At 35.4% G+C, this 19,530-nt stretch overlaps 2 protein-coding genes across 2 annotated transcripts; both read right to left on the reverse strand.

Annotated features, from left to right (window-relative positions):
- Positions 1–5,006: 5,006 nt before the first annotated feature.
- LOC127801065 (uncharacterized) lies at positions 5,007–5,828 on the reverse strand. Its single transcript, XM_052335926.1, has one exon. It carries the CDS (start codon positions 5,826–5,828, stop codon positions 5,007–5,009), a length of 822 nt encoding a protein of 273 aa, XP_052191886.1.
- A 7,152-nt stretch (positions 5,829–12,980) lies between these two features.
- Positions 12,981–14,594, reverse strand: LOC127792491 (uncharacterized). Its single transcript, XM_052322991.1, has 6 exons — positions 14,405–14,594; positions 14,094–14,303; positions 13,876–13,968; positions 13,620–13,763; positions 13,183–13,522; positions 12,981–13,092 (listed from the first exon to the last, which is right to left on the reverse strand). The coding sequence occupies exons 1-6, from the start codon at positions 14,588–14,590 to the stop codon at positions 13,088–13,090; spliced, it is 978 nt and encodes a 325-aa protein (XP_052178951.1). The 5' UTR covers positions 14,591–14,594; the 3' UTR covers positions 12,981–13,087.
- Positions 14,595–19,530: the final 4,936 nt, after the last annotated feature.

Here is a 19,530-nt window from a genome sequence, read left to right on the forward strand (position 1 = left end):
CCCTTACAAACAATGAGTAAGGCAGGGTCGTATTGTCAGGGCCCGCTTCCGGATATACCTGCTAGCATAGGACATCCGAAAGAGAGTCCTTTTAAAATGGAATACAGAAGCATACATAACCAAAACTTCATATAATAAACAAGCTCACTTCTAACATAAGCGTTAACCATTCTTACAACATTTCTTTAGGCTTACAACCCATACAATTCTCAAAATGTACAAGGGTCCATAAACATGCAAAAGGAAATAATTTTCAACACCGGCCCTCCTCGCAAGCCCCAAAAATCTTTAGGTCGGGGGAGATTTCTGTACATGACTAAAATCCACTTCAAGCCCCACTAGACTCCCCTTCTGCTATAGATTTTCCATTATCTGGAATGAAAATAAGCAAACAAGTGAGCCATAAGGCTCAGCAAGCATAATATAGCAAAAGGAGATGATGATACAGTCACTGCCTGAAGGCATGCATAGGATAGGAATTAATGGAAGACCATTACCCAACATTTAGAACAAAACATTTAATCATGCCTTCTACATCATTAATACCTCAATAATTGGTATCTCCTTACTTAGGAACAAGGCACACATACAACTCATAGAGTGACATTAGCCCAATTTGAATAATGGCATAAAAACCCATTTCTTTCCATATGTGACTCATAGTATAAAAAGTCACCAATCATGCTCATGCAATTTGGTATAATAATAATAGAAAATACATGTGCCACATTGGCCCTCTAGGCCTCCTCACCCATGACAAGAATGCATACATATATATCAAATCCATTAGCCACCACAGTGGCAGGAGCATCACCTAATGGGTTTATGGCCACCTCACTCGCGCTAGGCGCTCATTGGGATATCCTGTCTCACACTTACGAAACTTAGCCGCCGTGCCAAAAAAATAATAAGAGGTGCTAAGATAATGATATCAATGCATCACACAAGATAAGGGAGTTCCACGGACATGCCAACCAAAAGCATAACGTAACAACTTCCCAAAACATGACCGTTATGGGTAATATAGATTTAGGAAAGCCCTAAACCACTCAAATAATAACCAAAATATATCATATTATATATAAATTAAATCCCTCGAAGTATAGTTTATGACGCTTTAAACGGATTGCAATTCGGAGTTCTACATCAAAAGTTATGGTCGAAAAAGCGAAATATGCGCAAAGCAGTCAAAGTTGCGGCCGAGTTAACTCGGCGGAAATCCGAGTCAACTTGGCTCGAGTCGACTCACCCAAAATTGTGTCGACTTGGCCCGAGTCGACTTGACCTCCTAAACGAGTCGACTTGGCCGAGAACGAATGAAAAGAGCCAAAAAACCACTAAAAACACTCAATGACCACTAAACACCCCAAAACAATCCCAAAACCACTCATGGCTAATCTCCTAACCCCCAAGTTGCCATTCCATGAAATAAAGATGGGGAAAACAAGCCCCAAAGAGACTAAGAACAAGACTCAATGAAGCCATTGAAAGAAACCCATATTTCTTTTGGAAAAAGTTGGAAACAACCCACACAACTCAAGCTTCAAAACACCACTTGAAGATATGAACATAGCCACTTGACTGAACATAAAGATATAATGTTTACATCAAAAGATAGGAGAAGTGTAGAGTAATGCTTGCCTTTAATATGAAGAAAACCAAAGAGAAGATGAAGACCCTCCACTTGCTTGCTTCCAAACCAACAATGGAAGAAGAAGGAATGAAGAAGATGAAAAAAAGGAAACAAGAGGCTGCCGAGAGAATGAGAGAAGAGAGAGAGAGAGAGAGAGAGAGAGAAATTGGAGAAAAAGCAATAAGGCATGGCTTGCCTTATCGCCAGCCACCAAACCCACCAAATCTTGCTTCATTTTTCACATTTTCCCCACATATATATCACACACATAACACTTTATTAAGCCCCATTTTGGACTTTTAGCTTTTATATCCATTTTCTTATTCATTTTCTTTAATCTCCCATTTACACACACAATACAATACAACACACACACATATATATATACAAGACCCACTTATATTAATGGCCCAAGCCCACACAAAAGCCCATCCATGCTAGGCCCATGAAACCACTTAACCCATCACTTCCTTTGGGCTACAAACCCTTGGTCCAAGCCCACTTCATATCCCATTTATACTCTAGTTTTTCACACTCAAATAATTTACTTTCAAGAAAATTTTTACCAAAATACTATTATTATTAATTTAATTACAACTAACAATTAAGGCCCACAAAACATGCTCTACACCACAATGCAAATATAATATCATCTAAGACTCATTAAATGGGTCGTTACAGTTTTTCCCTCCTTAAAAGAATTTGGTCCTCCAAATTCATACCTGGTTAAGCAAATAGCTGGGGAAAAAGACGCTGCATCTCATCCTTATGCTCCCAAGTGGCCTCGTCTATGGAATGACACTGCCACTGCACCTTCACAAAAGGAATCGATTGGTTCCTCAACACTTTCTCTTTTCACTCCAAAATGCTAACTGGCATCTCCTCATATGCAACATCCTCCCCAATCTCAATGGTCTGGTAGTCGATGATGTGCTGGGGATCCGGCACGTACTTCCTCAACATGGATACATGGAAGACGTTATGAACGCCGGCTAACTATGGTGGCAAGGCTAACCTGTATGCCAAAGAACCAACCCGCTCCAGAATCTCAAAAAGCCCAACATACTTGGGACTGAGTTTCCCTGAAATCCCAAATCCGCACACGCCTTTCATGGGCATCACTCTCAGCCATACATGGTCTCCTACAGAAAACTCCAAGTCACGCCTTCTCCTATCTGCATAACTCTTTTGTCGATCTTGGACCGCTTTCATTCGTGCTCTAATAGTCTTAATTTTCTTTGAAGTTTGCTCAATTATCTCCGAATAATGCTCTATCCCCAGACTCTTCCCAACAAATAAGCGACCTACACGGTCGACCATACAGTGCCTCATAGGGTGGCATACCAATACTGGAGTGATAGCTATTGTTGTAGGCAAACTCTACCAATGGCAAGTGGTCATCCCAACTGCCATGAAAATCCAATGCACACGCCCTCAGCATATCCTCCATCGTCTGGATCGTCCTTTCTGTCTGGCCATCAGTCTGCAGATGAAATGCAGTACTGAACTGCAATTTTGTTCCCAAAGCTTCATGCAATGCCTCCCAAAAATGAGATGTAAATCGAGGATCTCTATTTGACACGATACTTGCTGGAATCCCATGCAACCTTACAATTTCTTCAATGTACATCTTCGCCAATTTACCCAAGGGATGTGTCTTTTTAATTGGTAAAAAGTGGGTTGACTTCATCAATCTGTCCACTATTACCCAAATGGCATCATTTCCCTTTTTCGTTCTAGGCAAACCCGTCACGAAGTCCATAGAAATGTTGTCCCACTTCCACTCTGGAATGGGCAATGATTGCAATAGACCTGCTGGTTTCTGATGTTCAGCCTTAACTTGCTAACATACCAAGCAAGAAGATACAAATTTCGCCACATCTCTTTTCATTCCATCCCACCAAAACTGTCGACGCAAGTCTTGATACATTTTTGTCACACCGGGGTGAATGGTATAATGGGTTTTATGGGCTTCGAACAAAATCTCTCGCCTTATTCCTTCATCGTCGGGCACACAAACACGACCTCGAAATGTCAATAAACCATCACCTCTCAAATTGAATCCCATGGAAGAAAATCTCTCCACGTCGGATAGAATCCGAGTCAGCTTCTCATCATTAGGCTGTTGCGATCGAATATGCTCAATCAAATCTAGCTGCACCTTCATATATGCACAATATACCACATGGCTCTCCTCAGAGGAAGAGATAGACATCTCATCCATTTGTCTCAACAAAATCCACTCCTGAACCATCAAAGCTGCCATAGATGCTCCACGACGGCTTAGAGTATCGGCCACTACATTAGCCTTCCCTAGGTGGTATAAAATCTCGCAGTCAAAATCCTTAAATAACTCAATCCACTGTCTCTGCCTCATATTCAACTCTCTCTGGGAGAAGAGGTACTTTAAACTCTTATGATCTGTATAAATCTCCACCTTCTCCCCATATAGGTAATGCCTCCAAATCTTAAGTGCAAACACTACCGCTGCCAACTCCAAGTCGTGTGTGGGGTAATTCATTTCATGTTTCTTTAGCTATCTCGAGGCATAGGCATTAACTCGCCCATCCTGCATTAACACGTACCCCAACCCTGAATGCGAAGCATCACTATAAATAATAAACTTCTCCCCACTTCTTGGAATTGCTAACACTGGAGTCATTGTCAACCTCTTCTTCAACTCTTGGAAGCACTCCTCACAAGCTTCATTCCACTCAAACTTGACTCATTTCTGAGTCAATCTAGTCATGGGCGATGATAGGCGAGCAAAACCTTCAATGAATCTTCGGTAGTAGCCTGGCAATCCCAATAAACTCCTAATGCTAGTCACTGATGTTGGCCTCGGCCAATCCACTGCAATCCCTTTTTCGGACACCACATGTCCAAGAAAACCGACTTGCTTCCCCCAAAAATCACACTTGCTTAGCTTTGCATATAATTGCTTCTCTATAAGCTTTTGCAGTGCTATTCAAAGATGAGCTTCATGCTCCTCCAAACTTGGCAAGTATATCAGTATGTCATCGATAAACACAATGATGAAACTGTCTAAGTATTCCCTGAAAACACTGTTCATCAAATCCATAAAAACTGTAGCGGCATTCGTCAACCCGAATGGTATCACTACAAACTCGTAATGTCCATACCGGGTGTGAAAAGCTGTCTTCTGCACATCCTCTTCCCTGACCCTCAGTTGGTGATACTCTGACTTCAAATCTATCTTTGAAAATACTGAAGCTCCTCGAAGTTGATCTGATAAATCATCAACATGAGGTAGAGGGTACTTATTCTTCAATGTCGCCTAATTCAACTGCCTATAATAGATACATAATCTCATGGAGCCGTCCTTCTTTCTCATAAACAACACTAGAGCACCCTAAGGGGAGGCATTCGGGCGAATGAATCCCTTCTCAATTAACTCTTGCAATTGCACTTTCAGCTCATTCAGTTCATTCGGGGCCATCCTGTAAGGTGCCTTAGAAATAGGCTGCATCCTCGGTACTAACTCAATGGTGAAGTCAACCTCCCTTGGAGGTGGCAATCCCGACAACTCATCCGGAAACACATTGGGAAAATCCCGAACCATTGGAATTTTTGATAATTCCATCCTATTCTCCTTGCCTGTCGTCACAAAGGCCAAGTACGCCTCATAACTATGATGCACTAGCTTCTCCGCCTTCATTACCGAAATCATGGGAGTTGAGCTCATTGGTTTGATGCCCCTATACACAATGGTCGCCTGCTGAGGTAATTCAAAATGAATCACCTTCCCATAACAATCAACCTTAGCATGATGTCTGGATAACCAATCCATGCCCAATATAAGGTCAAAATCCTTTATATCTAACACCACTAGATCACCTGGCAGCTCCCTATCATGCACCTTAATCTTGCAATCTCTACAAATCTCACTACCCACCAACTCTGTATTCCTGGGCGTGGTCACAATCAAATAGTACGATAGTGATACTTTCAGGACTGGTATATGGCATGCAACTCGAGGTGTAATAAAAGAATTTGTAGACCCTGTATCGAATAAGGCATGCACATCAATCTCATACAGAGTGAGAATACCTTGGATATTGTCGTTTCCCTTCTTGGCCTCAACTTGAGTTAAAGTAAACACTCGCCCCTGAACATGAGGCTTATCAATAGCTGTTGGGTGTTGTGCTTGCGGTAACACCAAAAGTGGAGCCATCCCCTGAATCTAGGGCGCTGTTGGCCTCTGTCCTGTCTTCTGAGGTCGCTGACCTCCATACTGTTGCTATTGCTAGGAGGTACAAGTGTTGGCTATATGGCCCTTCCGACCGCATCGATAACACACCACATCTCTGGAAACTGTCGCACCTTGACTCTGGGGACAATTCCTTTGAATATGCCCTAGTTGTCCACAAAGGTAACATACAACTTTGGTAAAATGACACGGCTCTTTGTGCCTCTTCCCATAAGTTTTACAAGGTGAAGCTTCTGCTGCAGTCTTTGTTGAGTTTGCCCCCCATTTTCTCTTCTTATCATTCTTATGCCCCTGAGATGAACCTGTCCCTTGGGAAGCTGATCGCGCTGCTCTTAACTCGCTTCTTTCCCTTTCAAAGGTATAAGCTCTCTGAACCACCGTGGCATAATCTGAAAATATGGCACCACCTATCACATATCTGATTTCCACATTCAACACTCTGTGAAATTTTGCCGCTTTCTTCTCTTCAGTAGACATTAAGTCAGGAGCAAATCTGGCTAAGGAAAGGAACTCCGCCTCGTACTGCGCTATAGACTTGTTCCCTTGCATCATCTCCATGAACTCGTAGGTTTTCTGCTCACGGACCCACACTGGGAAAAAGTTCCCATTAAATAGCTCCTGAAATTCCACCCATGTTGGCTGTTTGGCAACAAATCTCTGACGAGATGTCGCCCACCATCTCGTAGCATCTCCCCTCAGGAGGAATGTAGCCAATCTGACTTTCTGGGTATCACTACACTCCATAGCCAATAAGTGCTTCTCAATAGACTCTATCCAATTTTCTGCCGCCAATGGATCAGGTCCTCCATGGAATTCTGGGGGTCTAAGAGCCATGAAATTCTTCAACAACTGAGTCCCCGCACCACCCTCAACCTCTTGAACATCCACTCCCTGAGTCACCGGGTTTGAAGTCTGCCCTGCATTGCCTTCATTGTGGGCTGGTTCACCTTCAGCCTCTGGTGGAGCCTGCCCTAGCCCTCTTTGGTTAGCCATAAAGGCCTCGAATTGCCTCATCATACTTGTTACTACACCTCTCAACTCAGTTATCTCCTGACGCCATTCAGGGGTGGGCTCCCCCGAAGTAACATGTGCTGGTGGCGGAGCAGGAGTAGGGTCAGGAATAGGCCTATTACCTCGGGCTCGGGTGGGTGGTCTACCTCGACGTCCACTCATTCCCGCATAAACAAATCATCTTATCTTAGAACACCATCTCGATATTTATCTCTCTTGGACTATTAACTAAGTCCTAACTCTACCTAACTTGCCTATGTGTACAGAGACTCCATTCTTATCCCAACCTCTGCTCTGATACCAAACTGTCAGGGCTCGCTTTTGATATACCTGCTAGCACAGGACATTTGAAAGAGAGTCCTTTCAAAATGGAATACAGAAGCATACATAACCAAAACTTCATATAATAAACAAGCTCACTTCTAACATGAGCGTTAACCATTCTTACAACATTTCTTTAGGCTTACAAGCCATACAATTCTCAAAATATATAAGGGTTCATAAACATGCAAAAGGAAATAATTTTCAACACCGATCCTCCTCGCAAGCCCCAAAAAGTTTTAGGTCGGGGGAGATCTCTGTACACGACTAAAATCCACTTCAAGCCCCACTAGACTCCCCTTCTGCTATAGATTTTCCCTTACCTAGAATGACAACAAGCAAACAAGTGAACCACAAGGCTCAGCAAGCATAATATAGCAAAAGGAGATGATGATACAATCACTGCCTGAAGGCATGCATAGGATAGGAATCAATGGAAGACCACTACCCAACATTTAGAACAAAACGTTTAATCATGCCTTCTACATCATTAATACCTCAATAATTGGTATCTCCTTACTTAGCAACAAGGCACACATGCAACTCATAGAGTGACATTAGCCCAATTTGAATAATGGCATAAAAACCCATTTCTTTCCATATGTGACTTATAGCATAAAAAGTCACCAACTCATGCTCATGCAATTTGTTATAATAATAATAGAAAATACATGCGCCACAATGGCCCTCTAGGCCTCCTCATCCATGACAAGAATGCATACATATATATCAAATCCATCAACCACCACAGTGGCAGGAGCATCACCTGTCGGGTTTATGGCCACCTCACCCGCGCTAGGCGCTCATTCGGATATCCCGTCTCACACTTGCGGAACTTAGCCGCCGCGCCAAAATAATAATAAGAGGCACTAAGATAATGATATCAATGCATCACACAAGATAAGGGAGTTCCACGGACATGCCAACCAAAAGCATAATGTAACAACTTCCCAAAACCTGACCGTTATGGGTAATATAGACTTAGGAAAGCCTTAAACCACTCAAACCATAACCAAAATATATCATATTATATATCAAATTAAATCCCTCGAAGTCTATTTTATGACTCTTTAAACGGATAGCAATTCCGAGTTCTACGTCAAAATTTATGGTCGAAAAAGCGAAGCATGTGTAGAGTAGTCAAAGTTGCGGTCGAGTCGACTCGGTAAAAATCCGAGTCGACTTGCCCAAAATTGAGTCAACTTCGTTCGAGTCGACTTGACCTCCTGGATGAGTCAACTTGGCCGAGAACGAACGAAAAGAGCCAAAAAACCACCAAAAACACTCAAAATGACCACTAAACACCCTAAAACAATCCCAAAACCACTAATACATGAACAAATGGTACTAAACATTAATTTGTTTATATAGAGAAAAAATAAAATAAAAATCTCTTACAAACGGTGAAGAAAGGCAGGGCCGTATGACAGTGAGTAAGCATACAATATTTTTGTAAGGCAGTGAGTAAGTAACAAACTAAGCTAGGGATTATTCACTGCCAGTGAGTAAAAACAAAAAAAATATCCCTTATAAACAGTGAGTAATGTAGTGAGGATGAGCAAAAAAATAAACAAATTAGAAGCAAAATGTAGAGGATGAGCAAAAATGTATAATCTGCCAATGATTGATAAAATATATAGGATGAGCAAAAATGTATAATCTGCAAGACATAATTTAAAAAAACAAATCAGAAGCAATAAATATAAAAAACTTACACTGTAGGCAATTTGGTAAAGTATTAGTGTCAAACCATATATATATATCAGACAACCCTGATATCTGCAATTTTCTTAGTGTCGTGCATACATGAAAACTATATACGAGTTGCAATTATTATTATTACAATGATATATATATATATATTTGCTCTTATTGGCAGAATGTGAGCCTATTATATCTTTGTTAGTTTAAGTAGTTCTTTTGAATCACTCCTTACGCAGTTTTTTATCTACTATTTAAATTGATATTATTATTCATTTTCCCCTACAATTTACACATCTGAATTAGACAAATGTCGTGTATATCAATTATGATTTTTAAGACTGTTGTTGTTCAAACATTTATCATAGAAATAACGATTATTTGTGTTCACAGGGCACAAGGATGCATGCGAGTATAAGAAATTATCTTATAAGTTCTTTCACAGATAAGATTCGTGAAAATGTAGTCTATGTCATGCGGAACTTTGTTGTTGTTCAAAACACCATGAAATTCAAGACTACGTTGCACTCATACAAGTTGAATTTTACAAAAACAACACAAGTAATTGAGGTGCACGATATAACCTTTCTTGCTACTATATTCACTTTCAGAGCATTTAATGATATATTGAGTGAGGAAAACGTGGATGAAACACGGCTCTTTGGTACGTTTTAATTTTAACGTTTTTTTTTTCTTTTTTACCTTTACATTGTTTAACCTTGTGGTTCATTGATTTATTATTGTTATTTTTTTGTAAAAAAATAGATTTGATAGGGGAAATTGTAGCTAAGGATAGTGCTCGACTCCACGCATCATCTGCGTATGTTACCAATTCAATTGATGTCATGATAGATGATTTGGAGTACGAAAATTCTTACATTTCATCTATATTTAGCGTTTATTTATGTATTTTTGTAAACAAATTTTCCTTAATTAGGAAAAATCGTCTTCCATATACCCTCTGGGGTGATCACACTGATTTGGTAAACTCTCACCTTAAATCTAATAAGGATGAACCTATTATTCTTTTACTTCAGATGTGTCGCACAAAGGTTTTTAAGGGTATATCTGCTAATTCCTTATTTCTAAATTTTGACTGTTTAGACTATTAAATGCATGGCACGGTAGAGTGATGACTTAATTTAAAATATTAGGAGAAGTTAGGATTACAAGTACATATTACATAACGAAGGTGTTTGCCAACGCTCCAGTTTTTGAGGTTGAGGATTTCCGTGACAAGTATGGGCTTTTCAAAGCTATTGTTATAATTCATTCATTTATCGTGCTTCATTATCATATATAACCAATGTTGTTATAAAACTTTAGGTTGTTGAACAGTGTAGAGTGTTTCTCACAGAGGATTAGTCAAATTTCTTCTTCGATTACATACTCTATAACTGATGATTTAGAGAGTGGAATGTGTGAAGTCAAAACAATTGAATAATTGCTTGAGTCTACTGAGGTAATTTCACTATGTTAGGCATGTATATTTAACACTACACAAATTATAACTATCTAACAACGCATCGAACCGCAGGCTGGTAGCTATTGGGTAGTTTGTACAATTATTGATGTTGAATTGGATTGAGGTTGGTGGTATCTAAGTTGTAAGAAATGTGTAAAAAAAGTTAAAGAAAATGGAAACCGCTTTTATTGCGAGAAGTGTGAAAGGTTCGACACGTTAGGCAATCTTAGGTTTAAGATACGGGTTAGGGTTGTTGATGGAATGAAAAGTGCAAGTTTTCTTTTGTGGGATCGTGAGTGCCTACAACTGATTGGGAAATCTACCAGCGAGCTAAGGGATTGTTTGGCATGGGTGAGAGATATATTTTATCTTCAAAATATTTTCCTTTATCGAATTATAATTAATGTTTACATTAATTTGCCTGAATTTGATTCTCATAGGATGGTGCTGAGGATTACTGTCCAGGGTAAGGTAGAGACTTTGGTGAATAGGAGGCTATTGTTCAAGTTTCAGATAAGAGATCAGAATTTATCCCGAACTGATGATTTGTACACCGTGATAAGACTTACTGATGACAATGACCTAATCACGAAATATCAGATAAATGATTATACTAAGAATCAGGTTACCTATAGTTCACATAATTTATTATGTTTCTTAAAATGCACATGATCACCCCTAAATGATTGTTTGATTGTGTGTAACGTTAACAGGAACCCGACTTGCCACCTACAAGAAATTAGGGTTCTTGTGATAAAATATTTTGTCACAATAACTATGAAATTTGTCATAACATACTTATTGTGATGAAAATGTTTGTCATCATGTTAATAACAACAAGCTTGTCTTAATAAGTATATCGTGACAAAATTGCATTTTGTCACAATATCAACAGTTCTATTATGACAAAAAATATTTTGTCACTTAAACCAACTTATTATGACAAATTATTTTGTTGTAAAAGAAATTTTTTTGTCACAATAGGTACTATTTAGTCACAATAAATCCAAATTTTAGATAAAAATCATATGTTTTATCGTAACAAAATGTATCTTGTGACAAAAAGTACTTTGTCACAATTTAAATAGTGACAAAATTTTTAATGTGATAAAATTAATTTTGTCAATTATTTAATATTGTGATAAATATTTTTTTGATAAAATGGAAATAGTGACAAAATAATTTTCTCAAAATTATTCAATAGTGATAAAATATTTTTGTTAATGTCCTAATAGTGACAAAAATATTTGTGTCAGTAATTAGTATAGGTGACAATTTTTTTTTTTTGTAAGAAAATATTAATATTGACGAAATTGTTTTCCATAAAATTAAAAATGTGACAATTTTTTTTCCCAAAATTATGAAAGGGTGATAAATATTTTTTTCATATTCTCAATGTCCCAATAGTGACAAAAATACTTTTGTCAATAATTCACACAAGTGACAAATTTCTTTAATAAGAAAATATTAATACTAATGAAATTATTTTGTCATAAAATTGAAAACTATTTTGTCACAATTTAAATAGTGACAAAACTTATTTGACATAATTTTTAATGTGATAAGATTAATTTTGTCAGTTATCTAGTATTGTGACAAATATTTTTTTGATATAATAGAAATAGTGAAAAAATATATTTCTCAAAATTATTCAATAGTGAAAAAATATTTTTTTTCAATGTCCCAATAGTGACAAAAATATATTTGTTAGTAATTACTTGAGGTGACAAATTGTTTTAGTAAGAAAATATTAATATTAGTGAAATTGTATTTCATAAAATCAAAAAATGTGACAAAAATATTTTTGTCAAAATTATAAAAGGGTGACAAATATTTTTGTCATATTCTCAATGTCCCAATAATGACAAAAATATTTGTGTCAATAATTCACATAAATGACGAATTTCTTTAGTAAGAAAACAATAATGCTAATGAAATTATTTTGTCACAAAATCAAAAATTGTGACAAAAATATTTTTGTCAGAATTATCAAAGGGTGAAAAATATTTTCATCATATTCTCAATGTCCAAATAGTGAGAAAAATATTTATGTCAATAATTCATAAAAGTGATAAATTATTTTTGTAAGAAAATATTAACATTGATGAAATTATTTTTTTCCAAAATCATAAATAGCAAGAAAAATATTTTCATCAACATTATTAAAGGGTGACAAATATTGTTTTGTCATATTCTCAATGGTGACAAAATTATTTATATCAATAATTATAAAAAGTGATTTTTTTGGGTCAAAAAATGGTAAAAGTTGCGAACTTTTTGAAAAATGTGATTTTTTGTCGAAATTTGAAAATATAAAATTATGTTTCAATAATCTAATTGTGACAAAAAAAATTCCATTTGTCGTAACTATAATAATAACAAGCAGTGACAATTTTTTTTTATTTAAATTATTTTTTGTAATAAAAGTCATATTGATGGAATTATTTTTAAGACAGATATTATTCATCTTTATATTAAATAAAAAATTTAAAAAAGCTTGAAATATAATAAAGTCAACAATGCTAAATATAATAAATAAAATCAACAATACAAATAAAAAAAACTTCATATATGGAAAGTTATTGTTTCTAAAATAAAAACAATACTTCAAAAAAATACTACTTTCACTCTTGAAATATAAAAATTAAATAAAGTTACTTGACACCGAGCATCATTGATCTTCATCTACTTGTTGCTCCATAATTCATCTTGTTGTTCCATAATTTCAATCTACCAAAAAGAAAATCATTAGAATAAATGAAAATTAAATGAATTTGAATTGAATAAAGTACTTAATTAATAATTAAATTATATATTTACCTTCATGAAAAGAAGCAGATGTATTCATTTCACCACTTCGTTCACGCCTTAACTCATCAATCAAAAATTTCAGTTGATCATAAGATTCTTGTAAGCTGCTTATTTTGATTTGTTGGCTTTGTATTTGCTCTTTTAATTCAGTATTTCGCTTTTCAGATTCAATCTTTTCAGTTTCTAAAAGAGCTTCTAGCTCCAATTCTCTAGATTTACTTGGTTTCACCCCATAACCAAGTCTACGAATATATCTAGATTTTGGCTTCAAAACCTTTTCGAGAATCTGGCGCCCAGTCATTTCAGTACCATCCTCCATTGCTTTGACCCAAAGAGCATTCATTTGCTCCTATAAAAATAAAAATAGAAGTTAATTCAAGCCTAAAAATTTATATAAATTAATAGTTAAAATAATATATCATTAAAAATCAATAAAATAAACTTACATAGTTTTCTTGAGCTTGTGGATGAGTCCAAGTACCATCACTTTTACGATGTGTCTCAAAATAAAGCTTTACTTCAATAGGTTGATCAACTTTGTCTTCTTGATTTTCTTCTAAAATCTCTTCTAAATTTTCCTCAATAGGTTCCTATATTTAAAATTGGTAAAAAAAAAATTATACATATCAAAATATTTTAAAAAATATGAAGTATAAAATAGTTTAAAGAACTATACTTCAACTTATAACTAATTAAACATACCATTTCATACATGCATTGGCAGTAAGACTTTGAGCCTGACGTGTGTGAAACTTGCATCTTCGCTCGATTATTTGTATTTGATGCACTTTGAGCCTACAAATTTATACAATATAAAATAATAAGAGGGAAAAAAAGTATTATGAACAATTAAATCACAAATGAAAAAAATTGAGAAAATTTATTTATTGTATCTAAATTTATTAGAAATAAAAGATTACCTTGAATTTTTCCTCTTCAAAATGAGTACATAAAGCTTTCCAATCATCCAATTCCATGTGATTGACATGATTTGAACGCGCTTCTTCCGGGGTAGCAAATTTCTTATAATGCATGTGGCATTGGTATCTGTAAATTGTAAAACGCCTAGCCATAATCTTATCCACTACGTTTTTTGTATGTGGATCACTCAAGTCAATATCAAACTCACTCTACAAATATTTAGCTCAAAATAAGTAATTTGTATATTATAAAATTTAATTAACACATAAAAGTTCTTCTAAGAAAATAAAAAATTATAAATATATCTCACCTCAATTTTTGAGAAGAGGGGCTTCTTAAGAGCGTCTGTCATTTTTTTCCAATAAAACACTCTTAATGGTGCCAACAATCGAGTGACAACTCCTATCTCCATTTTAAATATCTTTTCAGCAGGTCCAATTGGTAGATGCATTGATTTTTTAATAATAACTCCTCCAATCTTTTTACCCTCCTTCATCCGCTTTTTAACCTCAAATCCCCTAGTTATTCCCTAGCCTCTTTTCTTTGTATTACCAGCTGTAATTTAACCACATCATACAAATCAGCTAAGTTTATCAAACTAAACTAAAATTATAATTAATAAAATGGAAATACAATCAATAGATAAATAATTAATTGGAAAGCAAAAAAAAATATAAATAAATAACTAACCTCCATCAATTGTTGACTCAATTCTCGCCGTGTCATTTGGAGAAATTGATGAGCTCCCAATTTTATTCAAAGTGCATGGTGAAATATCATCATTTATTCTTGGTGGTGTTGAATCTTTTTCTCCAAGTTGTGCAGTATGAACCATGGTTGGCAAAGCGACGCTCTTCTTGGAATTAGGTGGCAAAATAGTGGATTGTATTTGTGTACTAGAAATCTTTGATGGTAAAGTATTGGATTTGGATTGCACACGTGTAACAGGAACATTTAACGATACAGTAGTGGACTTTGATTTCAAAATAACTGTTTTTTTCTGACCAGGTGCCATAACAATTAAATCTATTATATGATAAAACAAAAATATGTAAGTCATCCATAATAAAATTATTTATCGACTATCAAGGTGAAATTTCTAATGTATCGATCTATTAAATTAAACTATATTACAAGGTATAAATAAGAAAAAAAAATAAAAGAAAAACTATGAGGTATTTTATTTATCCACCCACCCTCCCTCCCTTTATTTATTAATTGAATCCATTGACATAAACAAAACTTTAATTTGACAGGGGCATATCATAATTTTGCTCTTTATTATTTTTCATTGTTGCTAACAATTATTAGTATCATTAGCATCAAAATTGCCAACTATTTTCTTGAGATAAAAAGAAATAAAGAATAATTTAATATTAAAAATACTAGTATTTATATCTTTTAAAAATTGATCTGTTGCTCAATAGATTAATTTTAAATAACTCAATTAGCTAAAAATAATAATTAGGAATTTGGCAGCTTGACATGTGCCAGGGATGCAGCTAGGAATGCAATTCATCAAAAATTGAGGAGGTGAAGAAAAAGTAAGAAGAGAGAAAGAAAAATATATGAATTATATATATAGAGATTACAAAGATAGAGAAAGTGGGCGAGGTGGGAGGGGCAGGGGAGGAAAACAGAGAGAGAGATATACATAAATTATATGGGGTGGAGGTAATATTAAAAATACTAGTATATGTCTTTTTTAAAAATTAATTTGTAGCTCAATGTATCAATTTTGAACAACTCAATTACTTAAGCAACTGCATGTATATAGATTACAAAGTTGGGTAATAGGCCCTTATCAGGAATTTAGACAGACGCCCACGTGGGGGGAGGGGATGAATGGAGTGGGGGAGGGGGACGGTGTCGACAAAGGAACTCCCCCACCAATTTGGCTTGTTGTCTCAGGATTCTCTCTCAATAACCCCTTTGTAAACAACCAATTTTTGCAAAATCCAACTATCCGATCGTCGATCCGACCACGTTCTCACCGTGAAAGTAGCCCCGATCTACAAGTAGGTAAGTCTTTCAGTTTCATCTGCATACTTTATTTCAGTATATATCCATGATATATATATACACGTATATGCGAGGGTTTAAACATAGATCTACAAATATCCGACCATTGGATTTTGCTGGTTTTCGGGTATGTTGGTCGATGGGGTAAGGGTGTCGTTTGGTTGCCTTTGATCATCGAAAAACGATCGGCAGTGGTGGCAGCGCCAATTGGCAGTGTTTACCTCATATTAACACCAATAATCTCCATCTTTATGTTGTGCAAGGTTTAGGATGCAAAACTGTTTGATTTAGCTACTGATCCCATGCTAACTACCCGTTTCATTTAATAACTCAATACTTCTTTCCAAGCTTCCTTTTCAATTTCCTGATCTATCATTTCCCGTTTTATTCATCAACGACAACAATATTGAAAGGACTAATACGAATAATGATAATATTAATATCCATACAAACATTAAAAGTTAAATTTATGTGGGCAAATTAAGGGATTGAGCTTCTTATGGGCAATGCTCTGACTCCTCACACATTCTTCAACAGCCAACACATCCTTAACTTCAAGTAAAGACACCAAATGACAATAAGAAAACAATCATTATAGTAACACATGCCAATACTTGTTGATTATGCAAAACATCTTGGAAAAGGAACAGCCCAAGAACTTTCTGATTATACCTATTACCTATGCAACATCAATCCGAATAATGCATAAACCTATAATTGAGGCTGTGATTACTGAATGAAAATGAAAATTAAAAAGAAATAGCAACATCAATCTGAATAATGCATAAACCTATAATTGAGGTTGCAATTACCCAATGAAAATGAAAATCAAATAGCAACTCTCATCTCAAGTCACAGGCAATTAAGAAGAACTTGGTTTATAAATTCCCTGCCCTTCTCAAATAAGTTGATCCCCACATATTCTTTAAAGCAAAAGCCTAAACTCATCACATAAGACACTTAAATGATCAACTGGAGATCATCCAACAAATAGGTGTAATACCGTTTGTCCCTCTACTCAATCATAGGCAAACTAGCAATCACCTTTAATATAAGAATTGACCTTGCCTCCTGCTTGCTCCCTCTCTAAATTAATATGAGCAAAGCAACAAAATAGAGAAAATTTGAAAAGTATTCTCAATATATGAAGCAGATGTATGGACATGCAATCTAGAAGATACTATGTATCATGTATGTATATATACAAATTTTACTGTAGGTTAAGAACTCCATTGCAAAATGACCTTTGTCGCTTCAAAACAAGGATGATAGACGTGGAAAAAGTAACCTTTTACAACCTATAAAACAACTAATGAAATAGCACAAGAGGAAAAAGTAAAAACTAAATATCCAGCAATTATATTAGAAGAAACTAAAAAGATAAGAAAGCATAAACATAAGCCACAAAACTATACTAACAGCAACTATATCAATAGAAACATAAATTATGACTTTTTTTTGCTACATAAACACTTTTTTTGGACCAAAAAACCAAATCTTTCTCAACTGTTATGGAACTGTTTAGATATCCAAAGTGCATTTATGATTGTTCCCAAATTCAGAGGAGTTAATCAGCTAATAAGAAAAGTCTAAGCCATAATCTAGATGGAGAAAAGCATTTAGTTTCAAACACAAGGATATGTTGTTCATAGGCTATAATATATTTGTCTTTATTTGTGGAGTTGGGCCTTTTAATTTATTCCTTTCTCCTTCTCAGTGACTATAAAGTATTAAATTTATTTATTGGAATTAATATTGTTATGTTTGCATTTTATTACAGAGGAATCTGAGGCAAACCAGTTTTGTCTTGGTAGTTGAGTGTACTATATATCTGTAATATTTTTATGAGTTATTGAATTTCTTAGTTTTCACTCTTTTTTTTTTCTTTAATATTAGGGTAACTTGATGGACAAAAGTTGGATAAAACTGAAGAATAAATTTTGCCCTGCATACATTCAAGGGGTTCGACATTTCTTAGATGTTGCAAAATATCATGTTGACTCCATTGGTAGGATCCGATGCCCATGCCAAAATTGTAACAATTGTATCCTGAAAAGTTTAACATAAGTCAAACAAGATATTTTTCTTTATGGGATGTTGGAAACTATACTCAATGGATACATCATGGTGAGCCTTTTCAATTAGATAATGTTAATCAATGTGGTGATTGATATGATGGAAGTCATTTTGATGATCAAGTTCATGATCAGGATAATGATGTTCAAAGAATGTTGAATGACATGCATAGAGGAAACCTTATGGAAGGTGATGTAGAGGAAATTTCTAATACCCATGGCACATGTATGTTTAAAAGAGAAGTTGAGAAATTTACTAGACTATTGAATGATGTTGAATGTGAACTTTATCCTGGTTGCAAGAAGTACTCGAAGTTATCTTTTCTTATCAAGATGTTGTATAATAAGGCAATAACTAATTGCAATAACAAGTCTTTTAGTCTAAATCTAGAGTTGTTCAAGGATGCTCTTCCAGAAGGTGAAACACTTCCAAACTCTTATTATGAGATCAAGAAATTAATGCGTGATCTTGGCCTTAGCTATATGAAAATAGATGCATGTGTGAATAATTGCATATTATATTGGAAGGAGTATGAACATCTTGATCAATGTCCTAATCCAGCTTGTAAAGCTTCTAGATGGAAGTTTGGTAAGGGTAAACGTAAGAAGATTGCTCAAAAGGTGGTTAGATATTTTCCTTTGAAACCTAGACTCCAAAGATTATTCATGTCCAAAGAAATTGCATAAGAAATGAGATGGCATAGAGAAAAATGTGTTGATGATGATACAATTAGGCACCCAGTTGATGCTAAGGAATGGAAAGATTTTGATAAGTTATATAGTTGGTTTGCTCAAGATCCTCGCAATGTGCGGCTAGGCCTTTCTAGTGATGGATTTAACCCATTTGGCAATATGAGCACTAATTACTCCATGTGGCCAGTTATTTTATTTCCCTATAATTTGCCACCTTGGAAATGTATGAAAGAGCCGTTTATATTTTTATCCATACTTATCCCTGGTAAGGATTCTCCTGGAAATGATATTGATGTATATTTGCAGCCATTAATAGAGGAGTTGAAAGAATTATGGGAAGAGGGAGTTGAAACATATGACGCATATTCCGGTGATAAGTTTCAATTGCATGCTGCATTGTTATGGACCATAAATGATTTTTCTGCATACTGAATGTTATCTGGGTGGAGTACAAAGGGAAAGTTAGCTTGTCCTATTTGCAATGAGTGGACATGCTCGCTTACTTTAAAGAATGGGAAAAAACAATGTTACATGGGTCATCGTAGATACTTGGATAAACAACATCCATGGAGAAAAAGTAAAAAAGATTTAATGGTAAGGCAGAGTATCAGTCAGAACCAGAAGAATTATCTGGAAATGATATATT

The sequence above is a fragment of the Diospyros lotus genome, chromosome 1 (genome assembly GCF_014633365.1).
Source record: "Diospyros lotus cultivar Yz01 chromosome 1, ASM1463336v1, whole genome shotgun sequence".
Lineage (NCBI taxonomy): Eukaryota > Viridiplantae > Streptophyta > Magnoliopsida > Ericales > Ebenaceae > Diospyros > Diospyros lotus.